Source organism: Pleurodeles waltl, chromosome 5 (genome assembly GCF_031143425.1).
Source record: "Pleurodeles waltl isolate 20211129_DDA chromosome 5, aPleWal1.hap1.20221129, whole genome shotgun sequence".
Lineage (NCBI taxonomy): Eukaryota > Metazoa > Chordata > Amphibia > Caudata > Salamandridae > Pleurodeles > Pleurodeles waltl.
The window spans coordinates 689,459,627-689,481,792 of NC_090444.1; the positions used below are offsets into that span (position 1 = coordinate 689,459,627).

General features: G+C 42.3%; 1 protein-coding gene across 1 annotated transcript in view; it reads right to left on the bottom strand.

Moving 5' to 3' along the window:
• SLC16A10 (solute carrier family 16 member 10) overlaps positions 1 to 22,166 on the bottom strand; it is a 324,664-nt gene that overhangs the window by 24,618 nt on the left and 277,880 nt on the right. Inside the window, exons 3-4 of the mRNA XM_069234604.1 lie at positions 16,675 to 17,113; positions 15,112 to 15,255 (exon numbers count right to left, since the gene is read on the bottom strand). Coding sequence (XP_069090705.1) covers positions 15,112 to 15,255; positions 16,675 to 17,113 — 583 coding nt within the window. The remainder of the gene's footprint in view (positions 1 to 15,111; positions 15,256 to 16,674; positions 17,114 to 22,166) is intronic.

The window sequence follows — 22,166 nt, forward strand, 5'->3', positions numbered from 1 at the left end:
CCCACCCCTACGTCTACTAATCACACTGTGGACGTTAGTGAGGCCTGCCTGACCAGAATAGTATGTTTTTTGCATCATGCATTTTATTGCTTTTCTAAAACAGTAACAGAACTTAACTGCAATGTTAAAATAATTCTAGACATATTTAGACATTGCAAACTTAATAGAATAAAAGTCAAAAATTCTGAGGGGGGGCCTGATGATTTTTTTTACCACTACAGGGCCACAGCATCAAAAAGTTTGAAGACCATTGATCTAAACTGTTAAGTAAACATTATTAACAAAAAGTGTTTGTACATCCATCTTTTTCAGTTACTATTTAGAACAGCTGGAAGGATAGCCATCTTTAAAGTGTATGAAGGAGGTTTATAGGATAACAGTGAATTATCTATACTGACCATGGATGGATTGTTGTCTAATAGGCACACTAGTGCGCACACTGGGCCCTAATCATAAATGTAAACTTACATGTGAATAAATCCACATGTGTGCGTTTACTCTTACAATTAGTAGTTAATGTACTACTTTTGGATACTCACCAATTATGAATGTAAATTTACTACACAGTATAGGCCTACATGGCTTCACCCCCGAAATTAGAGGGTGAGGCCTACGTTATGAAGGTAAAGTTACTACTAGGCACTTATCATACATAAGTGGAGCTCTAATTTATTAAGATAAAGTTACTACTTGGAACTTTTCATACATAAGAGGGGCTCTCCACTATGGGGGGGGGGGGGGAGGGGGACTCCCTATGGTAAAATATAGGGAAATGTTACAAAGTTTATTAAACTTAAATCCGTATGATATATATTGATGAAAATTAATTGCATATGTATATATTTTGAATGGAGAACAAATTTAAACATTTCTAGGGTGATATTAACTTAATTTTTAACTAAACAAATAACTTAATTTTTTACTAAACAAATATTCAAAGACATCTAAAGACACCTAAAGTGAAAAGTTTAGATTTATTTATTATGTATTAAAATAATCAAAATTGATTTACATTAATTTATTAATTTACTTTTTTAATGTTTAATTGAAAGATATTTATTTCGAAACAGTCTAAATAAATGAATTTGTTTACTTGTTTGTGGGTAGGTGCAGGTCCCTCTCTAAATCCCTATGACTCCTCCCACAATTGTCTCATTTAGTAGTAAGTATTCCCTATTTTCTGCCCCTCCTCCCCCCACCCCCGGCCACACATTTACCACTAAAATAGAGGTGTGTGTGTGCATTGCTCTCTTTAGTTAGGGCGGAAATCTCCATACAGAAAATATAGGAGAGACGGAGACCTCTGCTATACGTAGGTTTGTGGATATAATTTTGTAGTTCGTGAGTAGTACTACTGGAGTACTACTATACGTACTATAAAATGCTATTTGTGAACAAGCCCCACTAAGATTTACAATCATTTAGTCACTGATAAATATAATACGACTAATTACGATGTCATCATCATACCAAAGATAAGCCAATTTTAAAGCCCAAATATTCGAAGGTACCAGCGTCTTAAAGTCTAACTGTTGTTTTAAAAGCACACAGCAAAGCAATTCCCTGTGTATCGCGAAGCAACTTGTTCCCTGCAAGATGTTGATAATATGCATGAAGTACACAGAATATTCAGGAGATGGCAGTATAACCTTTTAGATAAGTTACAGATTCAAGTTGATATACAACTTCCCGATTGAGTAGCACAAAGGGAACATCTATGAACCTTTTTCAACTCTACATGAAAACACAAAACAAGGTGTGGTAAAGAAAATATGTGCAAACGTTTATTTAAACAGTCAAATGAAGACTGGAAATGTCTCAGTTCACCTAAGAAGTTAGGAGCAGTCAAGATCGCTCAGCCACTTAATCGCTTGCCGCTGACATCAGCTGTTACGGGCTTGAATCCTAGAAAAAGTTTCTGCCCTCTCGATGTCGGAAAGCTGAGAGTCATTAATAGTTAACCTGTTATGTGGGACGCTTAATGACGGGAAAACACGTAGCTCAAAACTAAAAAGGCAAGACATTTTATCACAGATGCTTTTCTCGAGCTGGCTGCCTTAAAGTCTGGAACTACGATAGTTTCTTGTGGTAGGGCCTTTCCGCAGGGGTTGGGATGGACTAAACACACGAAGCGCTGCAGAGGAATTATCAAGATATGTCCCTTTTTGTAAACTCTGGCTTCATCGTTAGGGACAAAGAATCTGTAAAGCAGCGTTTTACAATGGAAACGACGGAAAAGGACAGAAGATATTCTGAGAAGCCAAACCGGTGGAAGGGGGGAGTCATGGTGCAGGAATCATGAGTGCCAGTGTATATCAGATAGCCTATGCGTTATTTTTTTACAAGTATACCCACAGAAAATACTACATTTAAGCCACATTAATGGGCTGAGACACTTGCACTAGGCTTCTGTGTAGCCAGTAAGTTTTTGGTACTTGGAAACTGGACGTATACTTTTATTTATCTCACGGCAAAGTGAGAGGATTTTGTAAAAGTGATCTACGTGACAACCCTGCTGGGGTATACAGAAAACTAAAGGCAAGGTTTAGCATGTCAGCACCAATTGAATATTGGGAAATGAGCTATAAACATATTTCACATTATATTGGCAACTAGGAAAGGACAAATTAAGCACTTTTTGTAATTCTCAAGTGTGATGGAAGCACAGATTATAATAGGATCGAAAGCAATCAATACACATTATTTGGTGAAGTGCAAATGATAAATATTCTCTGGTACATGATTCCCCACATATTCATTTTTGCGCTATTCATTTTCACCAGCAAAACTGCATGTCTATGCAAATTTAGTGGCCATTTCAACAGAAAATGTGCTGTCTGTATCCGACAGTGTGTTACCTCACCAGTGTTTCAGCTTCATACAGCACTCTTACCACATGATGAATGGGTTTGACACATTTGCTGCACTTGTTTTTTTATATATGATGCTTGGATCTTTCACAACCTCTCTGACTTCAGTGATATAATATTAATGGCAGCCCCCGCACTCTAAAATTATTCCAGCACAATTGGTTTTAGTCACAAATTGCAAGCTACAATCACCGAAAAATACCTGTTAGTTCCTCGCCCATGTCAGCTAGCCCCATTTACCCTGCAAGAAATTAATTTGAAACCTTTCAGATAATATATTAATCTTTCATTATTTTATGGGATTTTAAATGGGTTTTAATGGTTAAAAAACACGAATTATTTAATGCTTTCAGTTTGTATTATGGACCTATATGTAACTCCCTAGTAGTTAGTAGTTTGACAAAGCCAGCATAACGCTATAGGTCTTACATAGACCCACATCCTGAGAAAGGCAAAAACACTTACAAATCTTCATTTATCTCTTAGTCTGATGTTCCACTGCCCGAGGCGTCTTTATTTCTCTTGATCTGACAGTCTGTTGGCAGTAGCAGCCACGCTTTATGTTCCAGCTGTGCTCGGTTTTACCTCCAACCGTTCTCACAGAGGACACCACTTGCACAAGAGGAAATGCATTATCCATGAAGTGAGGCATTAGCAGTGACCAGGGCGGAAAGACCATAGTAACTCTTTCCACCCACCGTCCGGCTACTGTCCTCCCGGCTAAGCACACCGACTCTCCACTCACTGCATGTGCCGCAGTGTCAACACACTGCACCAGGACACAAGTGAAACAATTCATTGGTGTGGGCCCAGAACTTGCTCCAACTCAACAAATAACTGCTGAGACCAGAAACAGGCTGCTTTCTACTCTTTTCCAGCACCGCTGAGAATGATCTCCCAGCATCTTTCCTTGCTGAAGTGTGGCAAAGCACTTTGACAAAGAGACTCACCATGAGCAAGTGTTGAGATCAGACTTGAGAGTTTGAGACGGTGTCTATCTGTTCTCTCCATTCAGGCGCCATTTTCTCCTCTTTAACGGCATATCAATGGAGGAGAAGCAGCTTGCTTTTCGCAAGGCTCTTAAAATGCATCTGATATTTAGCTTTTGCTCATTTTCTTGTTGTCGCAGAAAGTATAACTGGAAAAGCATCATACCTTTCAAGGCTGTTGTTCGCCCTCAGGTAGTGTTTGCCATTCGTTCACTCATTCATAAGCCATGCCATCCTTTTTCCTGTGGGAAGTACAAGAGTCCATCATTTCCATCATTTTCTAAGAATTCCTGACACTGAAATTTCAACTCTGTAAATATTAATGTTAACAAATAGAGTATTCCTGAAGAAGGTGGTCCCTTCCTCGTGACTTGGTGCTTAAATTGTCTCCATCATTAAGAAGACAGAGAGAACTTCTGACCTACAAACCACTGTATCCCTAGTAGGTGCAATGGTAACAAACATTGTCAAGCATTAGGAAAGCTTGTAGGTCTGGCGTTAGCTACCAGCCTTTTGGCATTACCAATATATATTATAATGTTGGGGAAGCTGCTGGGCCTTCCTCAATCTAAAAAACATTGGCTAAAAGCAAAAATATTTTTGGGGTCTCAAAAAGAAAATATTGCCATAGTTGACCCTGGTACTGAAGGCAACTACTTTGTGTGTGGATGTTCTCATTGTGAAAGGGCAGAATACTGTCATTCACAGTGAATTAAACCAATGGCTGAACGGGACTGACCCACTGTCCCATACTGTATGCTGTAGTGGGCGGAAGAAACATGTGAATGACACAGTAAAAGGCCACTGGATCGGGAGGGTTGGCTGAAAGTCTCTGTAAGTAAGTATAATATATATATAATTTTAGTAAAAGCCAAAGGCCTTGGCTAACACCAGATCTATAAATCGAGACCCTGATCTCACACTGAGCAAAACCTTTAGAAGACGATGGTGGCCTGATCTCACAGGCACAAACAGTTTTTAGAGGAGTGAGCTCGGGGCAATCAAGCACATCTTCTGGCTACAGATGGTAATAATGAAACAAACAGTCCTCCACAAGCCAGTTTGTTTGAATATTGACCTTTAGTCACACAGTGTTACTATGTTAATATCCCATAGTTCAACAATTTCAAAACACATGCCCCATTCAGTTGACCACCACTCACATTGGCAAAGTACCAGACTGCTCCGAAGAGATGCAAAAACTCATTGAAAATAGCTCTCTGGGACAAAGTCTGGCAGGGCAAATTAAGGGGTACTGAAGGTTCAAGTTTGATGATCCAGTACACAAGTGAGAAACCACAAGATGGGGCTGGAAAGCAGCTGGACATCAATAAACTGTGGTGGTATAAGAACCTATGGCCCAGAGTTACAAGAATCTGGCGTATCAATACTGATGTGCCTGATTTCTTGCGCCCCTCCACCTAATGACACTATTGGTATGCCGAATTTACAATATGGCACACCATGGCGCATGGGAGGCCAATAGCATAAACATTTTTGACGCTATTGTGGCGCTTTGCTCCACTAGTGTCAAAAGATGTTGACACTAATAGAGCAAAATGCAAGGAGACCTATTGATTTCAATGGGTGCATCCTTTTTAACGCCTGCTTGCAATTAAATCTTTCAGATTTCATTGGACCATTTTTGCTGGCCTCCTAATGCCAGAATGCTCCCCCCCCTTGCATACATTATGCCTGAGGCAGGCATAATGTGGTGCAAGGGTCACAAAGTGGCGCAATGTATGCATTGCCCACTTTTCAAATATGGCATGGTGACTTTTGCCTCATTGAGCCACATTAGCGTAAATAAATGATGCTAAAGTGGGGCAAGGAGGTGCTAGGGCCCTGTAAATCTGGTCCTTTATGTCATTTCCAGTGGGGTAACCTATCCATCTTAACAGTTGCTTAAAAATGGAACCTTCCAGAAAGAACGAAACCAAGCACCTGTCCTACCTGCATTTACCAGCTCTGAAACAGCTGTGCACCTTCTTTTCTACTGTCCTTTATACAAGGCCTAGAGGTTTATCTATTTAATAATTATATGGTCAGGGATATTAAAAGGTCTCTTCATCTTTGTCAATTATCTGTCAACCTAAGTGTAGTTACTTTGGTTTTCAATTTTTTTTTGTTATGGCATAGGTTAGGAAAACAAAGTTGATAAAATCTGGAGATTGTTTAATTAGACACAAGAGCACAATTCCAGGATTATGTAACCAGCCAGTATGCTTCGTCTTTTTTTAATGCTGTTTATTGTATGAGATTGTTCACAAGGTTTTACTGTATTGTTTCACTGTACTGCTTAATTGCATTCTGGATTTGGCATTATTTAATACACATAATGTTTCATGTACATGCTGTATGTTTTGTAGGTTACTTGTATGGATATGGTTCTCAAAATAAAATAAATACTGAGTACGAAACAGAAGAGTGAATTCCCATGGAAATGCAGATTTGAGGATTGTAGCATTTATCCAGAGGTTTACCCGAGACAACAAGGCACAAAAGAAACAGATGAGATTGCAGAATCATAGCCAAGGGCTATAGCTCAAAGGCAAGGTCTTGAGCCTTTGGTGTCACAGATGAGGTTGCAGAATTAAAGGAATTCAGTGTTGGAAATGACCCCTTCCATCCTGTGCTTGGTCCTCTACAGTGGTACAGGAAGATTCGTTTTGCTAATCTATGCCCTGCTTTAACAATGTTTGTCCGAGGCCTTGTAGCGATAAAACTCAGAAGAACTCACCTGCATCTTGGTCCAAAACTTTTGTTTCTTCGTGGGTACAAAGCTTTTCTTGAAAGCTAACCTTAGTTTGTTTTGTCTGTTTGGCTACCATTGCCTCTCCAGTTTGTATGTGTTGTCCCAAACAAGACATAACCACCTCATTTGAACCCTAACTATAAAGGGGAAGCCTTCACACTGGATCTCCCCAACTATGCTTACTGTAAAGTACGTACATATCTATAATCTGGGTGGTATTCAGCAGCCTTTTTCCAGGCTGAGCTCTGGGAAGACTGTTCAGGAGGCAGGGGTCACTTTGATTCTTCTAATCTGCCACCGTCACCTCCACTGTCGAAGTACCTTGGTGAGGGTGTTTGTGTGGCGGTCTCCTCGCTTATCTAAGTTCAGCTCTTCCCCCTCTGGCCTTAACAAGCAGGTGACGAGCACGCCTCCTCTGGGATGGCCTGGCCCTAAGAAAGGAGCCGTTCAATGGGATTGGTGTTGATGTTTCAACCTTGGTTGATACTGGCGGAGAAGGCACCTGTCTCCTGAAAACTGAGGTTTTCAGGAGACAAGTTAATACATTCTCTAAATGTACTTTAACTATACATTTTTACATGGAGACCTGCAGAAACTTCGTTGACAGACTGAGCTGTTTTGCTTGTGCATATGGGAGTGGCATCACTGCAGTACACTTATTTACACAGTGGGGGCAAAGGAACTCAGCTGGGGGTAACAAAGTGCAACCTGGGGGTTGTAACTGCGATCCTTGGCAACCCCTAATTGACGCCCACGTGCCTCGTCAGACATCTTGCGAGAGGAAGAGGTTTCACCTTTGAAGCCAGTGATGCCTCTGGGGAGAACTGCAGTAAAAACAAAAGCCTTCCCAATGGGAATTCTCAGAACGCACCTCTTCATAAAATGATGCTGGTAATGATTGTGAGTGCAAGCTGAGAATCCAAAAGGGACCAGGTGAATATACCTGAAGGAATATGTGGATTCTCAGCGGCGAGCTCCTTCCTCACTTCTCCCCTACACAGGGGACCCTAGAACAGCACATGCACACCTACAAGCTACTAGTAAGTGTAAGGACGGTAGGTATTTGCATTAAAGTGGAAGAGAATGACCAATACTGCGGAGGAAGATATGGCCTAAAAAGGCCGCCGACTTTGAAACTGAGGATCTTCAGCTCTGGCTCAACATTGAATGTTTCTGGCGGAATCGCTACAACTTCCTGTGTCTGAAAAAAAAGAGTGTCCTCTTGATTCCGACGAAACTGCTATAATGCCCTTCGGGCAAGTTCAAGCTGCATAAAACTGTAATAAAAATAATACGTTCTGTGTTCTTAATTTGTAGAAGAATATGCCTGTGTAATAATTTGTTTTAGCATCAGTTCTCATCCAACGCTGTAGGTGGCAGTGTTGTCACGTATTACAAAAGAAGGAGACGTACACAGGAGAAACTATGATACATACAACTCAAGCATGGCTCACAATAAAAGCATTTGCCCTGCGTACAGTTTTGTGAGGGGACGTTTTACTGTTTCACAAACATACAGCCAGGCTGGGTATCAATTCTGTGTGGAAGACACCGAAATCTACATACGAGAAAGGAGAGGCTGAGACTAAAGCATGGATGAAGGAAATCTAGCCTCAGGTAAAGGCTGCAAAAAAGTAAAGTTGTTAACTGGGGCCAGAGAAGACACGTGTTATTTTGACGCATATTTTGGTAAAACACAGATTTGGAAATCTAGTCTGTGTGCTCGAAAAACATATAAGAAATGTAACCCCTCATTAGGGGTAATAAGCTCTATATAGAAGCAATTGCTATACAGTATGCTGCACATATCCCCCTCAAAGACTCATGTCCAGTTTTTCCATCCGTCACCTGACTCAGAAGAACATAATAGGATGATCTCCCAGAGAAATAACACAATTCACGATTGAAACAGGTATTTCATTGCTTTCCGTATAGAGGGGCCGATCAGCCCCTAGAAACTACCCAGTCTGTGAATAAATGCCAATTCACTCACTCATGATTTGTTCATGTTTTATTTCTCTCTGCGTCTTTGTTCTACTGTTTTGCACCTATGTATCCTCTTCTATAGTGTTGTAAGATTTGTATGAAGCAAGAGTGGTGATGTAATTCTATCAAATCTGGCTCTATGAAAAGTTTCATACTGGCAGACTTTGCATGAAAGTATCTCCAGAAATATCTAAGTACGACAGGTGCGGACAGACGTGGGCCCCCTGCTCACTTTGCCACTAGAAACAAGCTGCACCCTACTGACAAGCCCCATTTAGGGCAAAGCCGTTCTTGGGTTGGTTGTGTTGCAGTTCAGAAAGGATCTGGCTTGGTAGTTGAGGTTCCTATTGAAGCAGGATCAAGGCTGATTTGCATATACCAGGGTCTAACCTGAGATGACACTGCAGCAGTGCTTGATTTGGCCTGGTGTTTGCCACACTTCCATCAAGCCCACAACGTACATATGATAGTCCACCACATGGTAGCATTGTCTATTTTTCAGGGGGGCACATCAGTTTAACTATGAAATACACATTTAAAACATAGTTCTAGCATATCCAGGCCATTCTTACAATTTGGGTGGTCTTGAATTGTCCAAATAGATACATCTATAGAAGAGTGATGTTTAGTAGGGAGTACTTATACTGACATTTGACAGTTTCAGTCCACAGTGCAAGGTGCTGTGGTATCCTGAGAAATACCTTGGTGCCTGACACTTGTTTATTTACAAATTAGGCACTGCATTGTTGACAAAAAAAACAATTTTCTAGGATGAATCCCAAGCGATTATCGAGGCTGAAATGAATCAAAGAATCCCATTCATCACTTTTTCTTCACTTCAGTGGGATTCTTTTTAGACAGTTTGCTGATTTGGCTTAACTGGGACAGCATTTCATCCGGGAGTGTTTGCAAGAGTGAAAATGTGTGTGTGTGAAGATGCACTAACCTGTTCACAGTAGCCTGTAAGACAGAAGCCTATGATGTCGCATTTATCACATGTAGTCTGATTCTGCTATGGGCTTGAATTCTGGGCAACTGGAAGGTGAAAGAAGAGGGAGCAGAAGGCCTAAGGACCCTATACCCTGACTGGTTCTCTCTGGATAACCGAAAATTCCGATTAATTCCAAAATACATTATACTTAAAATACTAACATCGCCCACTACGTCACACCCCAGGCTTCCATGTTCATATGCTGAACTTGTCATGACTGTAATTTTCAGTGAATTAACTGGCTGAGTTACTCTGTGATTCAAGAATTTCAGATGAGCTGTCAGGGTTCCCTCTGAATATTTATAAAATGCTGGGGTCACAATGTTGAGAGATAAGGAGTACCTCCGTTGGTCTAATACATGAGATAAACTAAAATTACAGGGATCCTGAATGAAAAGTTGAAGTTCTCCAGAAGGGAAAGGTTCTGACAGATTAGAGATCGGGTAGGTCGCCTGTCCTCTGTCCCTGTGACAGCATAAACAGCACCTCAAGGTCAGAAGAGGCCTCACCAAGACCAGCATGGGGGGCTCTCCTATCAGAGCAGGTTACCCCCTAACCCACTGGTCCGTCTACAGTGGGTGGCCTCCACCTCCTACCCCTTACTCTCCATCCGGAACCTCTGTACTCTCTGTTTGGCAGCAGTACCCCCAGAAATCAACACAACATACAACTCTCTCTCGACATTAGAAATCCATATGAGGGCACAAGACATATCTCTGGTCAACCACAGCACACTTGGCTGTTTTAAGCATTCATAAAAGGACTATGATATAAATCAACATTTGTCTTAAATGTATGATAGGATCTAATTTGTACAGTCCAAGTTTGCATAATTTGTTGACGTTTCGACCCAAAGGCATAACATAATCAAGCCGAGTCTTCAGCAAGACAGAAATAAAGGATGCATCCTCCAGCATTTGGAAATGGATGCCACCCAACAGAGGACTGTAAAAAGTGTAATGTTCAGCTCTGCATAGTGTAATGTGATCAATGGACAAACCATCCCCAAGACACCCATGAATTGTGATAAGCATAAATACATTTCTTCAAGCAGCAGCTCACTCCAACTTGTACGAGCAAGGGCAAAAGATTTCGTGGGGATTGCTTGACACTTAACTGTCTACTGCTGTTTGAGAAACTACCCTCTTCTCATAACATATGTGAGGGCTTCATCTTCTCTTCAAGTGTGAGTAACAAACAAGCTTTCCAAAACTCACACACACCACCAATTCATGCATCATTACATTGTCTCAAACACAGTCACTAATTTACAGTCTTTCAGACACAGTCATGCCAAAATACTACAATATTCTCTTTCCTTAAACACAGAAGGAAAAGAGCGAACCATTTCAGAAAAACACACGCACTGCAGTAACACTCAAGCCTAATTCTGCTAGACATTCTGTGACATCAGGTCACAAACATATTAAACAGTCTCATGCAGCATCCAATGCCAAAACAAGTACCTCTTTTGCCAAACCATCTTCAATAGAGTCAATCACAACACACGAATGCCAACACCCAGTACAGTCCAAAGCTTCACAAAATTCAACACCAATCCGTGCCAGCAATCAAATAGGTGCTGTTATGCACAAAACCAAAGAAGCATTTTTACATTGCATCCTGCGGCCATACCTTCTTGAAATCCGAACACACTGTGCATGCAGGCAGAAATACACACACTCACATGCTCAACTTGCAGGCTACCATCCCTGTGATGATGGCCAACTGGAGCGAGGCACAATTAGTGGCCAACCTAATTAAATGTATTAGGTAGGTTGCACTAAAACCCACACTAATTCCTCGTTTTGTGAGCCAACCTATTAGTACATCGGTAGGTATGCACAGTATGATCTGGCTTCAAAAAGACTGATCACAAATTAAGATCTTTTGCCATGGCTAGAATAATAGTATATCCAATTCAATGCCCTTGGGACTTGACACAGATCCTTCGCAACTACTCTCCAGTCATGCTACCCACACAACTCTACCCAACAATACACAGAAAGAACAGCTACTGCCTTCCCCTGGCAAAGAAGCCACAATTACACATATGCCACTAAGCACACTGAGTCCCATAAAGACTCTTTATAAAATTGGCATGTTCCACTCCTGCCAGGGCACATAAAAAAGCTAAAGACATGCTTACTGTAAAATTAAAATCAGCAGTGAGATTGCTTGATTCATTGGGACTGTGGAGCAGTATTCAGGGATCTCCTGCAAGGGGTTTAAAACCATGTACTTCATTTAGGGGGTCACCCCTAGGCTTGCCCATTCCGACCCCGACTCTGCTTTTGCGACCGCCGGCCCCAGAGGTGGTAAAATCAATGCCAAGAACACAACTTGCATTCTTTTTTCACTAGGGTATTACTCTCCTTTTTACCTACCCAGTTGTATTACACAAATAGAGGATAATAGTTCATTATTCACTATTAGTGTCATAAAATATGCACCACCATGAGCTACAATGAGACTTTTGCTGGCAGCTAAGGTAAGTAAAAACATACTTTTAAACGTACGTTGTGTGCATGTTTGCTGGTTAGTTTGTGTGGGAGAGACAACGTGTATGTGTGCGAGAGTGCATGCCTATACGTGTGAGTATGTGTGTGAGGGAAAGTGAGTGAGGGTCAGTAGCAAGTAATGAGCGAGAATGAGTGAGGTTGAGTCTCAATAAGTGAGTATGAGAATTCCAGATTGAGTGAAAATGAGTGAGTGAGATAAAACTGACTGCAAGTGAGTGTGAGTGGATAAATGAGTTTGAGGGAGTCTTAGAGAGTGTAGAACAGACCAACCGAGTGAGCAACAATGAATGAGTGTAACTGTGAGGAATGAAAAGTAACAGTGAGTGCAAATGATTGTGTGACAAGTAATAGTGAGCAAAACTGAGGGCCTGATTACGGGTTTGGAGGTCCCAATGCGGGACTGCCAAACTAGCAGGGAGGATGCCACTGCCATGGCGGCGGTGTTCCCCCATGCCCTATTACAAGATGCCGCCGGTCTGACAAGGCTGACCGGCAGAAACCTTGAAATACAGAGTTTTCCCCTGTCTGACCGGCAGGAACAGTGATACGCGATAGCACTTGGCTCCTTTAAAGGAGCCAAGCACTATCTTGTAGTACAGAGGGGGCCGAACAGAACCCTCGAAATGCATTCTGATGGTGCTGGGCAGGGGGTCCCCTGCACCCACCTGCACTTGTTCTCTGTCAGTCTTTTCATGGTGGGGAAACCGCCATGAAAAAGCTGGCAGAGAACAAGGTTGTAATCAGCAGGGTGGCACTGAGTTCAGCGCCGCCCTGGCTGATTACAACCAAGACCGCCGTCACCCCGTCGGGATCTTGGATCCTGGCAGAGACAGCAGTCAGTTGGCAGTCCACCTGTCAAACTTGTAATGTGGCGGTCGGACCGTCACAGCTGCGGCAGTCTGACCACCACCACGAGTCTTGTGGTCTTGAGACCATCAGACTCGTAATAAGGCCCTAAGTGTGAATGTGAGTGAATTTGGATGAATGAGTAAGTCAGACGGAGTACAAGTGAAAGTGAATGGCAAAGAAGGAGTGAGCCTATGAGTGAGTGAGAAAGTATGAATGGGTCAAAGTAAGAAAGAATGAGTGTGGATGAGTGAGTGAAAGAGACATTGCTGAAGTTCCATAATAACTGCATGATTGATATAACAATGCAGACACGTCTGATTTAGAAGCCACCTATGTTAGAGTGCTGACATGATCTTTGAAAGTAGTGGGGAGTAACACCTGCCCTGATTTGTAGCAAAGAAGTGAAGCAAGTGAGCCAGATCTCTTTCAGGAGGGCTCCAGGGAGTTGTTCAGTGAGTACATATAGAGGAAATGGGGTCAGTGGTGCATTTAAAGCACAGTTGTCACACACAGTTGCTAAAAAACATAGGTTTTGAAAGGGCTTTCATTAAACTTTCAAAAGATGCAAGAGGGTGAGAGTGTTAGTACTAATCAGTTGTTATGCTTACAAGTCTGCAGTTGGCTGTAGAATACTGAAAGTCATTCTTGGCTCTTAGAGACACCTGTGGCAACATACTGGCACTGGCATGTTGGAAGTAATTCTTAGCGTGAATGCAACCTGTTAGTAAATACTGGCAATGGCATACTGGAAGTAAATAATGTCATGAAAGGCACCCAGGGTAAAATGCTAGTACTGGCATGTTAGAGATAATTTTTTGCATATGAAACACCTTTGGGAAATGCTGGGGCTGGTACATTGGAGGTAATTTCAAGAGGACAACCGGGGCACTACTTTCAAAGAGCATGTCAGCACTCTAAGATAGGTGGTTTCTAAATCAGACATGCGTCTGTGTTGTTAAATTAATCATGCAGTTATCATGGAACTTCAGTAATGCCAAATACAATGTCAGATATCATAGTCAATCACGGTTAAGATCATATGATGTCACCTCAGGGAAGAGCTGGCATTATATGTCATATGATTTCACTTCCTGTGATGTCATTAAAGTTTACTGTGTGTGATGCCACTTCCGCTACCCCTGGCATTTTGGTGAATTGCCACTCACGTGTAAAACACACCTCTGTTGCTCCTGTAGGTTAAGGTCCCAGTCAGATCAGGGGACCCCACTGTGCCCAGACACAGCAATGCTGGTCAGAACCACAAGAGAATGAAAACTGCGGGTCCCGGACACTGTCTTTTACATGGAGACCCGACATTGTGTGACATATCCCTGTGACACGCTGCATCGAAAGGGTATCAATTGTAGCCTATGGCTGTCCCTAGAATACGGTTCTGCATCTGTGATCCAAATAACAGAGATCAATATTTTCACAGCCACCTTAGTTTTAAATCAGTGTGGAGAGTCAGGCCATGCAGTATGGACTTTTTAGTTTTCTTTCGAGAGGTGAACGAATCACATCTTCAAGTCTAGATAACTTTAGAATTACTATGAAATTACAACGCAAAAATTCAAAAATATATATAGCGTATTTCGCAATGAATGTCTGCCTAATTATAGTAATAATGCATTTGCATTATGATGATGATGACAGTGTTCTCACGTGCCCCTGTAAGGTCGCCTTGGGATAGTGAAAATGGACGGTTAAGCAACACATGTCTTTTTGCTTACGTTGTATGAGAGGCTATCGCTGACCTCAGCTTCCCAGCACTGGCAAAGCCTATTGAATTGTGCTTCCGCTTTCCTTTTAGCAGCCGTTTGATTATTTTGGTGCCACGTGCAACTGACATCCTTCCTTTAGGTGACACAGCTTCTTGTGAGGCGAGACTTCGGACTAATGATTACAAATCTTTCAACGTAAGCTTCATCAGAACTACTTTCACCCCAATTACTGACAGAGGGCGCCACGGCACTGAAGTAACGCGCTAGTGACATCGAGGCAGGCGCACGCACGGCTTTTGACACTTCAAAGGCTGTCGAGTATACAGGTGATAACGTTTTTATGCATTCTGCGCCCACCAATATAACACAAATATTTCAGACGTAGATAAAAAAAATTATCCACATTAAATAACAATCTGGAAGCGCACCTGCAGATATACTTTTTTGGCACCTGGAACATAGTCTGCAATTCTGCCGAAGATCAACCTGCCGACCCCGGAAGTGACGCCAAGGCACAGGAGAAGGACCTCCTCGTTCACATCCGGGCCTATCCTTTCTTTCACGTGGCTCAGCTGCAGAAAAAGGAGCAGGGAAGACTTTTAAATGACTTGAAAAATGTTGTATATGCACAACTACGCTGTTTCGTTAGTATGTCACCACATTACTTATCTTACGAGGAATGGTACTCAGCTTTATTTACTTGGCTAGGAGTAATGTACTATTAGGCCTCCATTCGTAGTGTCCCTGTGTTTTGTATGATGTTTACCACTCTTGATTAATAACAATACCCAGGGGATCCTTATTTAGCAGGTGGGATAACAATATCGCCGAGGGCACTTGTGATAACCTGGTGAATGAGAGTCCAGTGATGACGTTGGACCATGTTTCTGAAAAACGTGCTGCAATGAGGTAAGGGACTACTCACAAAGGTATCGTACACTTATGAGTAATTCATATGTGTATGCTCTTATACTTTTGAGTAACATTACTATATTAGCTATTCACAAATTCAGAGCGTAAGCTACTAAAACTGCAGACTTGCATGTCTCCATCCCCTGAACAAGGGAGTGGAGCCAAATTGAAGAGTACAAGTTACTATTGCCAGAAATTAATAGTAGTATGTCCAGCACCACACATGGCCAACTGCTGATAGTGCAACACCCTCCCTTATAATATAATGGAGGGAGGAACTCCATAATAAAACACCATAGGAAATAATGTCAAATTAAATAACATGATTTAAAATAATTAAAAATATGAATGAATATAAGCTGTTTACAAATATGCAAAAATAGTACATGTTTAGTATTTAATCACAACATATGTTAATAACATTATACTTATTTCAGTTACGTATAACTGCTGAATTTCCCTGCTATTTCCTCTACTATTAAAAACATTGGGACGTTATTTTTATAGACACAATTTGGAACACAGTATTTAAGTTAGACAATTTTCCGACTGCAATATTCTGGTACCATGACTTCACTTCAGGTTAGACCCCAGGACTTGATCTTTGGGAGGATTATAAGCATCTACTGCTTTCCACAATATTGTATTCATGGCTATGTTGTGGAAATTGCACACCAGATGACTTCAAGCTCAGGGTATGCTGGCCTGAGGCGGAGGGGGCTCTTTTGCTCTTGGGGACGGGCGGGGGAGCAGCAGGCTCTGGCCAAGAGGAGAGTTATTGAACCCTTAGAATACTGACACAAACATTATGCTAACAACAGACCTGTGCTTCTAGTGATAGAATAGAGTGTGAGGGAGACACTCTAATTGGCCATCAGTGTGCATGTAACATAATGTTATGTACGCTTTGTCATTAATTGTTGCCAACTTACTCAGCACCCATCAGGTGGCATTGCCACCTCGCAATGCATCTCAGCCAAACTGCCTCTGTTGTCTTGTTCTATGTTCCTAGCTCTAGCTAGCGTTATTATTAGCAGACAATTAATACTCACCAAAAAAAAACTGTCTGTGAAACTTACCAAGTGAACATAAGGCACGAAATATCCAAAAAGTGCAGCTGGAATCCCGAAGACCCAGATCCGATAACCTGTAAGCCTGAAGACGGAGAAGTTGAAGACCTTCTTTGCGGAGGGCATCCTAAACTTGCCGTTCTTCCTGAAGCTCAGGTCCTCACGCCGGGGCACCAGAGGTTTGTAAGTGAAGCCAGCCAGGAAGAGGATGAACATAGGTATACACAGAATCCTTAACGTATTGAAGAGGCCGACATTGTCCAATAATGCCCTCAAAATGAAGGGCAGTACCACGGTGAAGAAGCTGCTGCCGGCAGTGACAATGCCGTTGACTAGTCCAAGGCGTTTCTTAAAGTAGTGTCCCAAAATGACCAAAGATGGCTGGTAAGCAAATGAGCAGCCGCAGGCAAAGACAATGCCATAGGTGAAATACAGAGGCTCGATAGAGCTGCAACAGCAAAAAAATGTGTTTTAGAAATAGAACATATAGAATCAGTATGGACCATAGATACGTTTATAAATATGTGTACAAATGTTTGACACAAAAATAAAGTACACAGCTTAGCCACTGACAATGGAAATACATATTTGCAGTTCAAGAGACATTCTAGAATTCGAAAATATAAAGTGAAAATAGATATTTCAAAACAACTTTCCAGAAGGAGCATCAATATCCCCATTGGACCGATCAATCACTATGTAGTTACCGATATTTTATTAATTTCAATTGATATTTCTAGCGTTTACATGTGGCCAGGTTTGAACATTTTATTATGGCCATACATGTAAACTGGCCTACGGGGGAGCAGGAGTGATGGGAGGATTTAGACGTACAGTAGGCTTCTTCTGGGTCCCTGGAGGTGGTGGTAAGGGAAGGGAGTCTCAGAGGGACAATCAATGAGTCATGGGTCCATGCATTTAAAGCCCAACTAAAATATGAGGTAGGACACCCTTTAGAGTTGCACATTCACGCTAACACAAGACGTCTGCACCTTCTGGGCAACCGTTTTCCATTTTGTTGCAGACGGTGACAGTTAGTTTGTACCAATGATTCTATCGTTTATTTTTTGGTCATATGAATGCACAAACACCGTCTTTAGGTTTCATGTTGCAATTTGAAATCAGTGAGATACACTCCCTAAATCAAGCTTCCCTGCAACAGCAAGTGCAACTTTGTCAAACCATTGCATCTAACATCAATTAAAACAAGTGCTTAATTTGAGCAGGTGGTTGCTGGTGGGGGGCACCGGTGTTCATTTTTGGGAACTGGCACTTATTTTTCTGAATCTGACATTTACATAGTACAAGAGCATGAAAAAATACAAAGTGTAAAGACGGAGAAAGAGAAAGACAGAAAATCCGTCACAATGCAGCATAGCGGGGACCTGCAGGAGTGAGATAAAGGGGCAGGGAGGGTCTGGTAGTGGATTAAAGGGGCATGAAGTACATTTAGGACTGCACAGCTTTAGTATTGGGCAGGCAACGTTTGATGGCACCGTCCGCAGCTTCTGAAGAGAGGCCTGAGTACTGGCATTCATTCTTTTACAAATTAAGGCCCTGATTTAAGAAAAGTGGTGCTGCACCCAGTGCCACCCCAACGCCTCCATGTGTGCATTGTATCTAAGATACAGCACACTCTGGAGGTAGTTAGGGGAACTAGCATCAACATTTTTTTACGCTAGTTCGGAGCTTTGCAGGATTATCGTAAACAATTTTGACGCTAATCTTGCAAAGCCCATTTAGGCTCATTGACAACAATGGCATGCCTCCTTTTAATGCCTGCTCTGAGCAGACAATAAAAGTGCTGAAATAAATCTTTAAGATTTCTTTGCACCATTTTTTCGGCCCCCCTAATGGGGGAACACCCCCTTTGCAGACGTTATGCCTGGTGCAGGCATAATGTAGCACAAAGGGTTACAAAGTGGCGCAGTGCATGCATTGTGCTAATTTGTAAATGCGGCGCGGTAATTTTGGCCTTGTTGTGTAATAAAATGACGCTAATATGGTGCAAGAAGGCGCTAGGAGTTCTTAAATTTGCTCCTAAGTACTGTTAATGGTAGAAGTAATTTTGTGCATTATTACGCTGCTTCGTTGTTCATTACGAACTTGTGAGATGCAAGCTGCTTACAAATGCCCCGAGGGCAAACCCAAAAACTAGCTGCAACTGATGCAACCCAACATTTCCCGAGTTGGCAGCCTCTGTGGTCCATCAATGAACAGAAGAAAATGGCTGTAAAATTACCGAATACTCCACCATCTTTTGTACAGGCATGTTCACAGCCACCAATCACATCGGGTTTAGGACTTGCAACAGATGTAGAAGAAGGGGGTCATTTGAAGTCACTCTGCATAATTATCTTGGGTAAGTAAAACTTTTAGGTACACAAACTAAAATGCAGAAACAACAACAAAAAGTAATATAATATGCAGATATAAACGTCAAGCTGTGGGAGACACTGGAACACGTAATCTGCATACGTCTTAAAATGTTGCACTTACGGAGATCATATACACGACACATTCAAAGGAGATAAAATAAGAGCATTAAAAGAGGCACCTAAATGTTGTTGTATATTGTAAACTGTCTCTTTTAAAGTGAAGCTAATTACGTTTTAGGACCTTGCTATGAATTACTAACAAACTAACATATTCCTTTTAAAAAGCCTTTTGCAATTTTATGGAACACTGTTCATGGCGATGTTGCATAATGCAACTGAGGCTACTCTGTACAGCGAAACTGTCTTAATAATTAACTTTACTATTTATTGTAATTTGTCTATTTTAATACAATTAACTTAGTTACTTATGTAACATGCAGTAGACACCATGATAATTAGTTGCACACATACGTGGAGACAAGCCACACCCTCGGCCACTATATGGTACAATATTGAGAAACTGAAGCTCAAATGGCACCTAATGAAGAAAGTGGTGGTTGTGGACCTGGCCATCAGTCTTTCTGGATTAGTCACCACAGGCCACAACTAACTTGAGACACGTGATCTCGGTGCCTTGCAGCAGCAGCTGCTCCGCAATCAAAGTTCTTGCTAGCTTGTAAATTACAGCACCACGTGAACCAGGCAGCTACTCACTGTCCAGTGAAATTACGATATCATGGCCTGACATAAGGCAGCAGTGCTTTTGGTATTACATTAGATGACTTCTTGCAAAGCAATTGCTATAAATCTAGGGAGTTTCTTCAGATCATGCCATTGTAAGACCATGAGAAATATCCCATTTAGGAAACTTCTCTTTTTGTGGGAGGCACCTCTTGTGATTCACTGGTATTGGTTAGATATTTTGTCGCTCATGTAATATTATGCGATCTTGAATATTTGCTTGGTGTTTTGTGTACAGGTGGGCGAGCCCCTGAAAGATGGACCGTGGCACGTGCCTGAAGCTGGGCCCTGGCTCGACCCGAAGTCCCTTTGGAACCTCGGGCCTGTAACGAGCTGAGCTTTCATGTGGCTTCTACCTGCCAGCCTCGCTCTACCTTCACGCACAGAGGTAGAAACAAAGCATGAACATTTGTGGTAAAAAGTCAAAAATAGATACCCGTTTAATGGCTGATTTGTACAAAGTCGAACCAGAAAAAACAGGATTAATTATTGATTTAACAGACAAGAATGTTGCTCTGTCTATGGCACTGTCGCCATGGTGGGGGGCGGGGACAGGCATGGTTTTAAGTTCAAGTTTGAAAACTATATATTTTGTTAGATATTACTCAGGGATCCAGTGTTTGAAGGCAGGGACTTCTCACACCAAATACTTTCGTAAACATTAGCAGCTAAACTTCCATATTTAAGGTCAGTTTGACACGCCCCGTGCTCTCGTGAAAGCTAGACAAAACTGAACTGGGGCAGGATGATTCTTTACAGAGCATTCATTTTTTATGACCCTGATAGCTAATCATGACAGTGACGTTTTAGTTAAGTACGACTTTAAGCTTCATGTTCACATTTGTGATGTTTTCTGCCCCACCTTCTGTCTCCCAAGGCTCGTTAATCTGGATACCTTCCACCAGAAGTAATAATCATACACCCTTTAGAAAAAGATACATTGAGGAAGACAATACTGAGGAGTATTCTTTAGTAACATAACATGTATTTGTAAAGCAAACATTCAGCTCTTTGAAAAAAAAAACTATATTGGGTTTTACATAACATGTTCAACAATGACATTCAGCAAATAGGTAAGTGATGACAGGGTTGACTAGACAGTTCAGCATACCAGGCTGACACATGTCCATCATAGAAATATTTAGCAAGCAGTAGCCGTGGGTGTGTGTTATCTGGGAGAGTACCATGTCCCTGAGGCAAGCGTGAGCTCACAGTGCCATGTAACCAGGGGAGAAAAGTGAGGGAACCTAAGGGGTGGGAAGCAACGGAACTTAATCTGCTGTTGAACATGTGTGCTCGATGGCGGAGGGGAGACGCCGGCGGCGGACAAGCTAAGAGATTTATGGGGTTGGAGGGAGTGATGCAGGTGAGGGCTGTCGCAAAGAAGGTAAAGCAAAGGTTGCACGTTGGGGCAAACATGGTAGTGTAACTCTGGGTATCACGGCGGAAGGTGTCCTTCTTTATCGCCTGTAGGAAGTGTGCCATTATAGCGGTCCATTGGGGGGGATAAGGGGCATCTACATAGACGCCGTGCCTCCTCATAGTGAACTGTATTTTCCTCTGCTGCTCCCTATTCAAGCAAAGCCCCCATGCCAGGCCCTCAAAGGGTGGGGGTGGGGGGGCCTCAGGGGAGTGCCAGTGTAGAGTGATGGCACGCTTGGCTATGAGACGCGCAAGATATGCAAAACGAGCGTCAATCTTTTGGGATGCCTTGCGTCTGTATTTGCCTCGCGCACAGGCCTCCCAGGTATAAGTGTCAGGTAACTCTGTGACTGTGCAAAGAACGCTGTGCATTGACTGCCAGTAGGCCTGAAGGGCAGGACCAGAGCATGTGTTTGAGGCCTGCACCTGATTCATGGCAACAAAGTCATTCGAATTGGGTCCCTTGGAGTGACAGTGTAATCATGCTGGGGTTAGATAAGCTCTGTGTAGGACAAACAATTTTATATTTTTGAATTGAGAGTTCTGTGAAACCCTCTTTGAGAATTCTAAGGTGCGCTCCCAGTCTTTGTGTGGAGCCATGCCAAAGTCATCCTCCCACTCGGGCACAAGGTTGTAAGGGGAACAGCCCTTAGTTCCCTTATGGCTTTATAAACCCCGGTGATCAGGTGCAGGTCGGCACCCATCATGATAATGGCCCGTAGTACCGGATTTGCTGCGGGTTCGCCCTCCGTTAGATCCTAGAAGGTATGGCAATTGTAACTAAGGCTTTGATGCATTAGGAACTGCCTGGGCGGTACGTTGTATTCCTCCACTAATTGCTCATAACGACGGAACAGGTCCTCGGCGAAGAGGTCTCCTGTTGTGAGCAGTGCTTTAAATGGGCCGGTACTGTCCGGTACGGAGTACCGGCACTTTTCTGTTTTTAGAGGGAGAGTACCT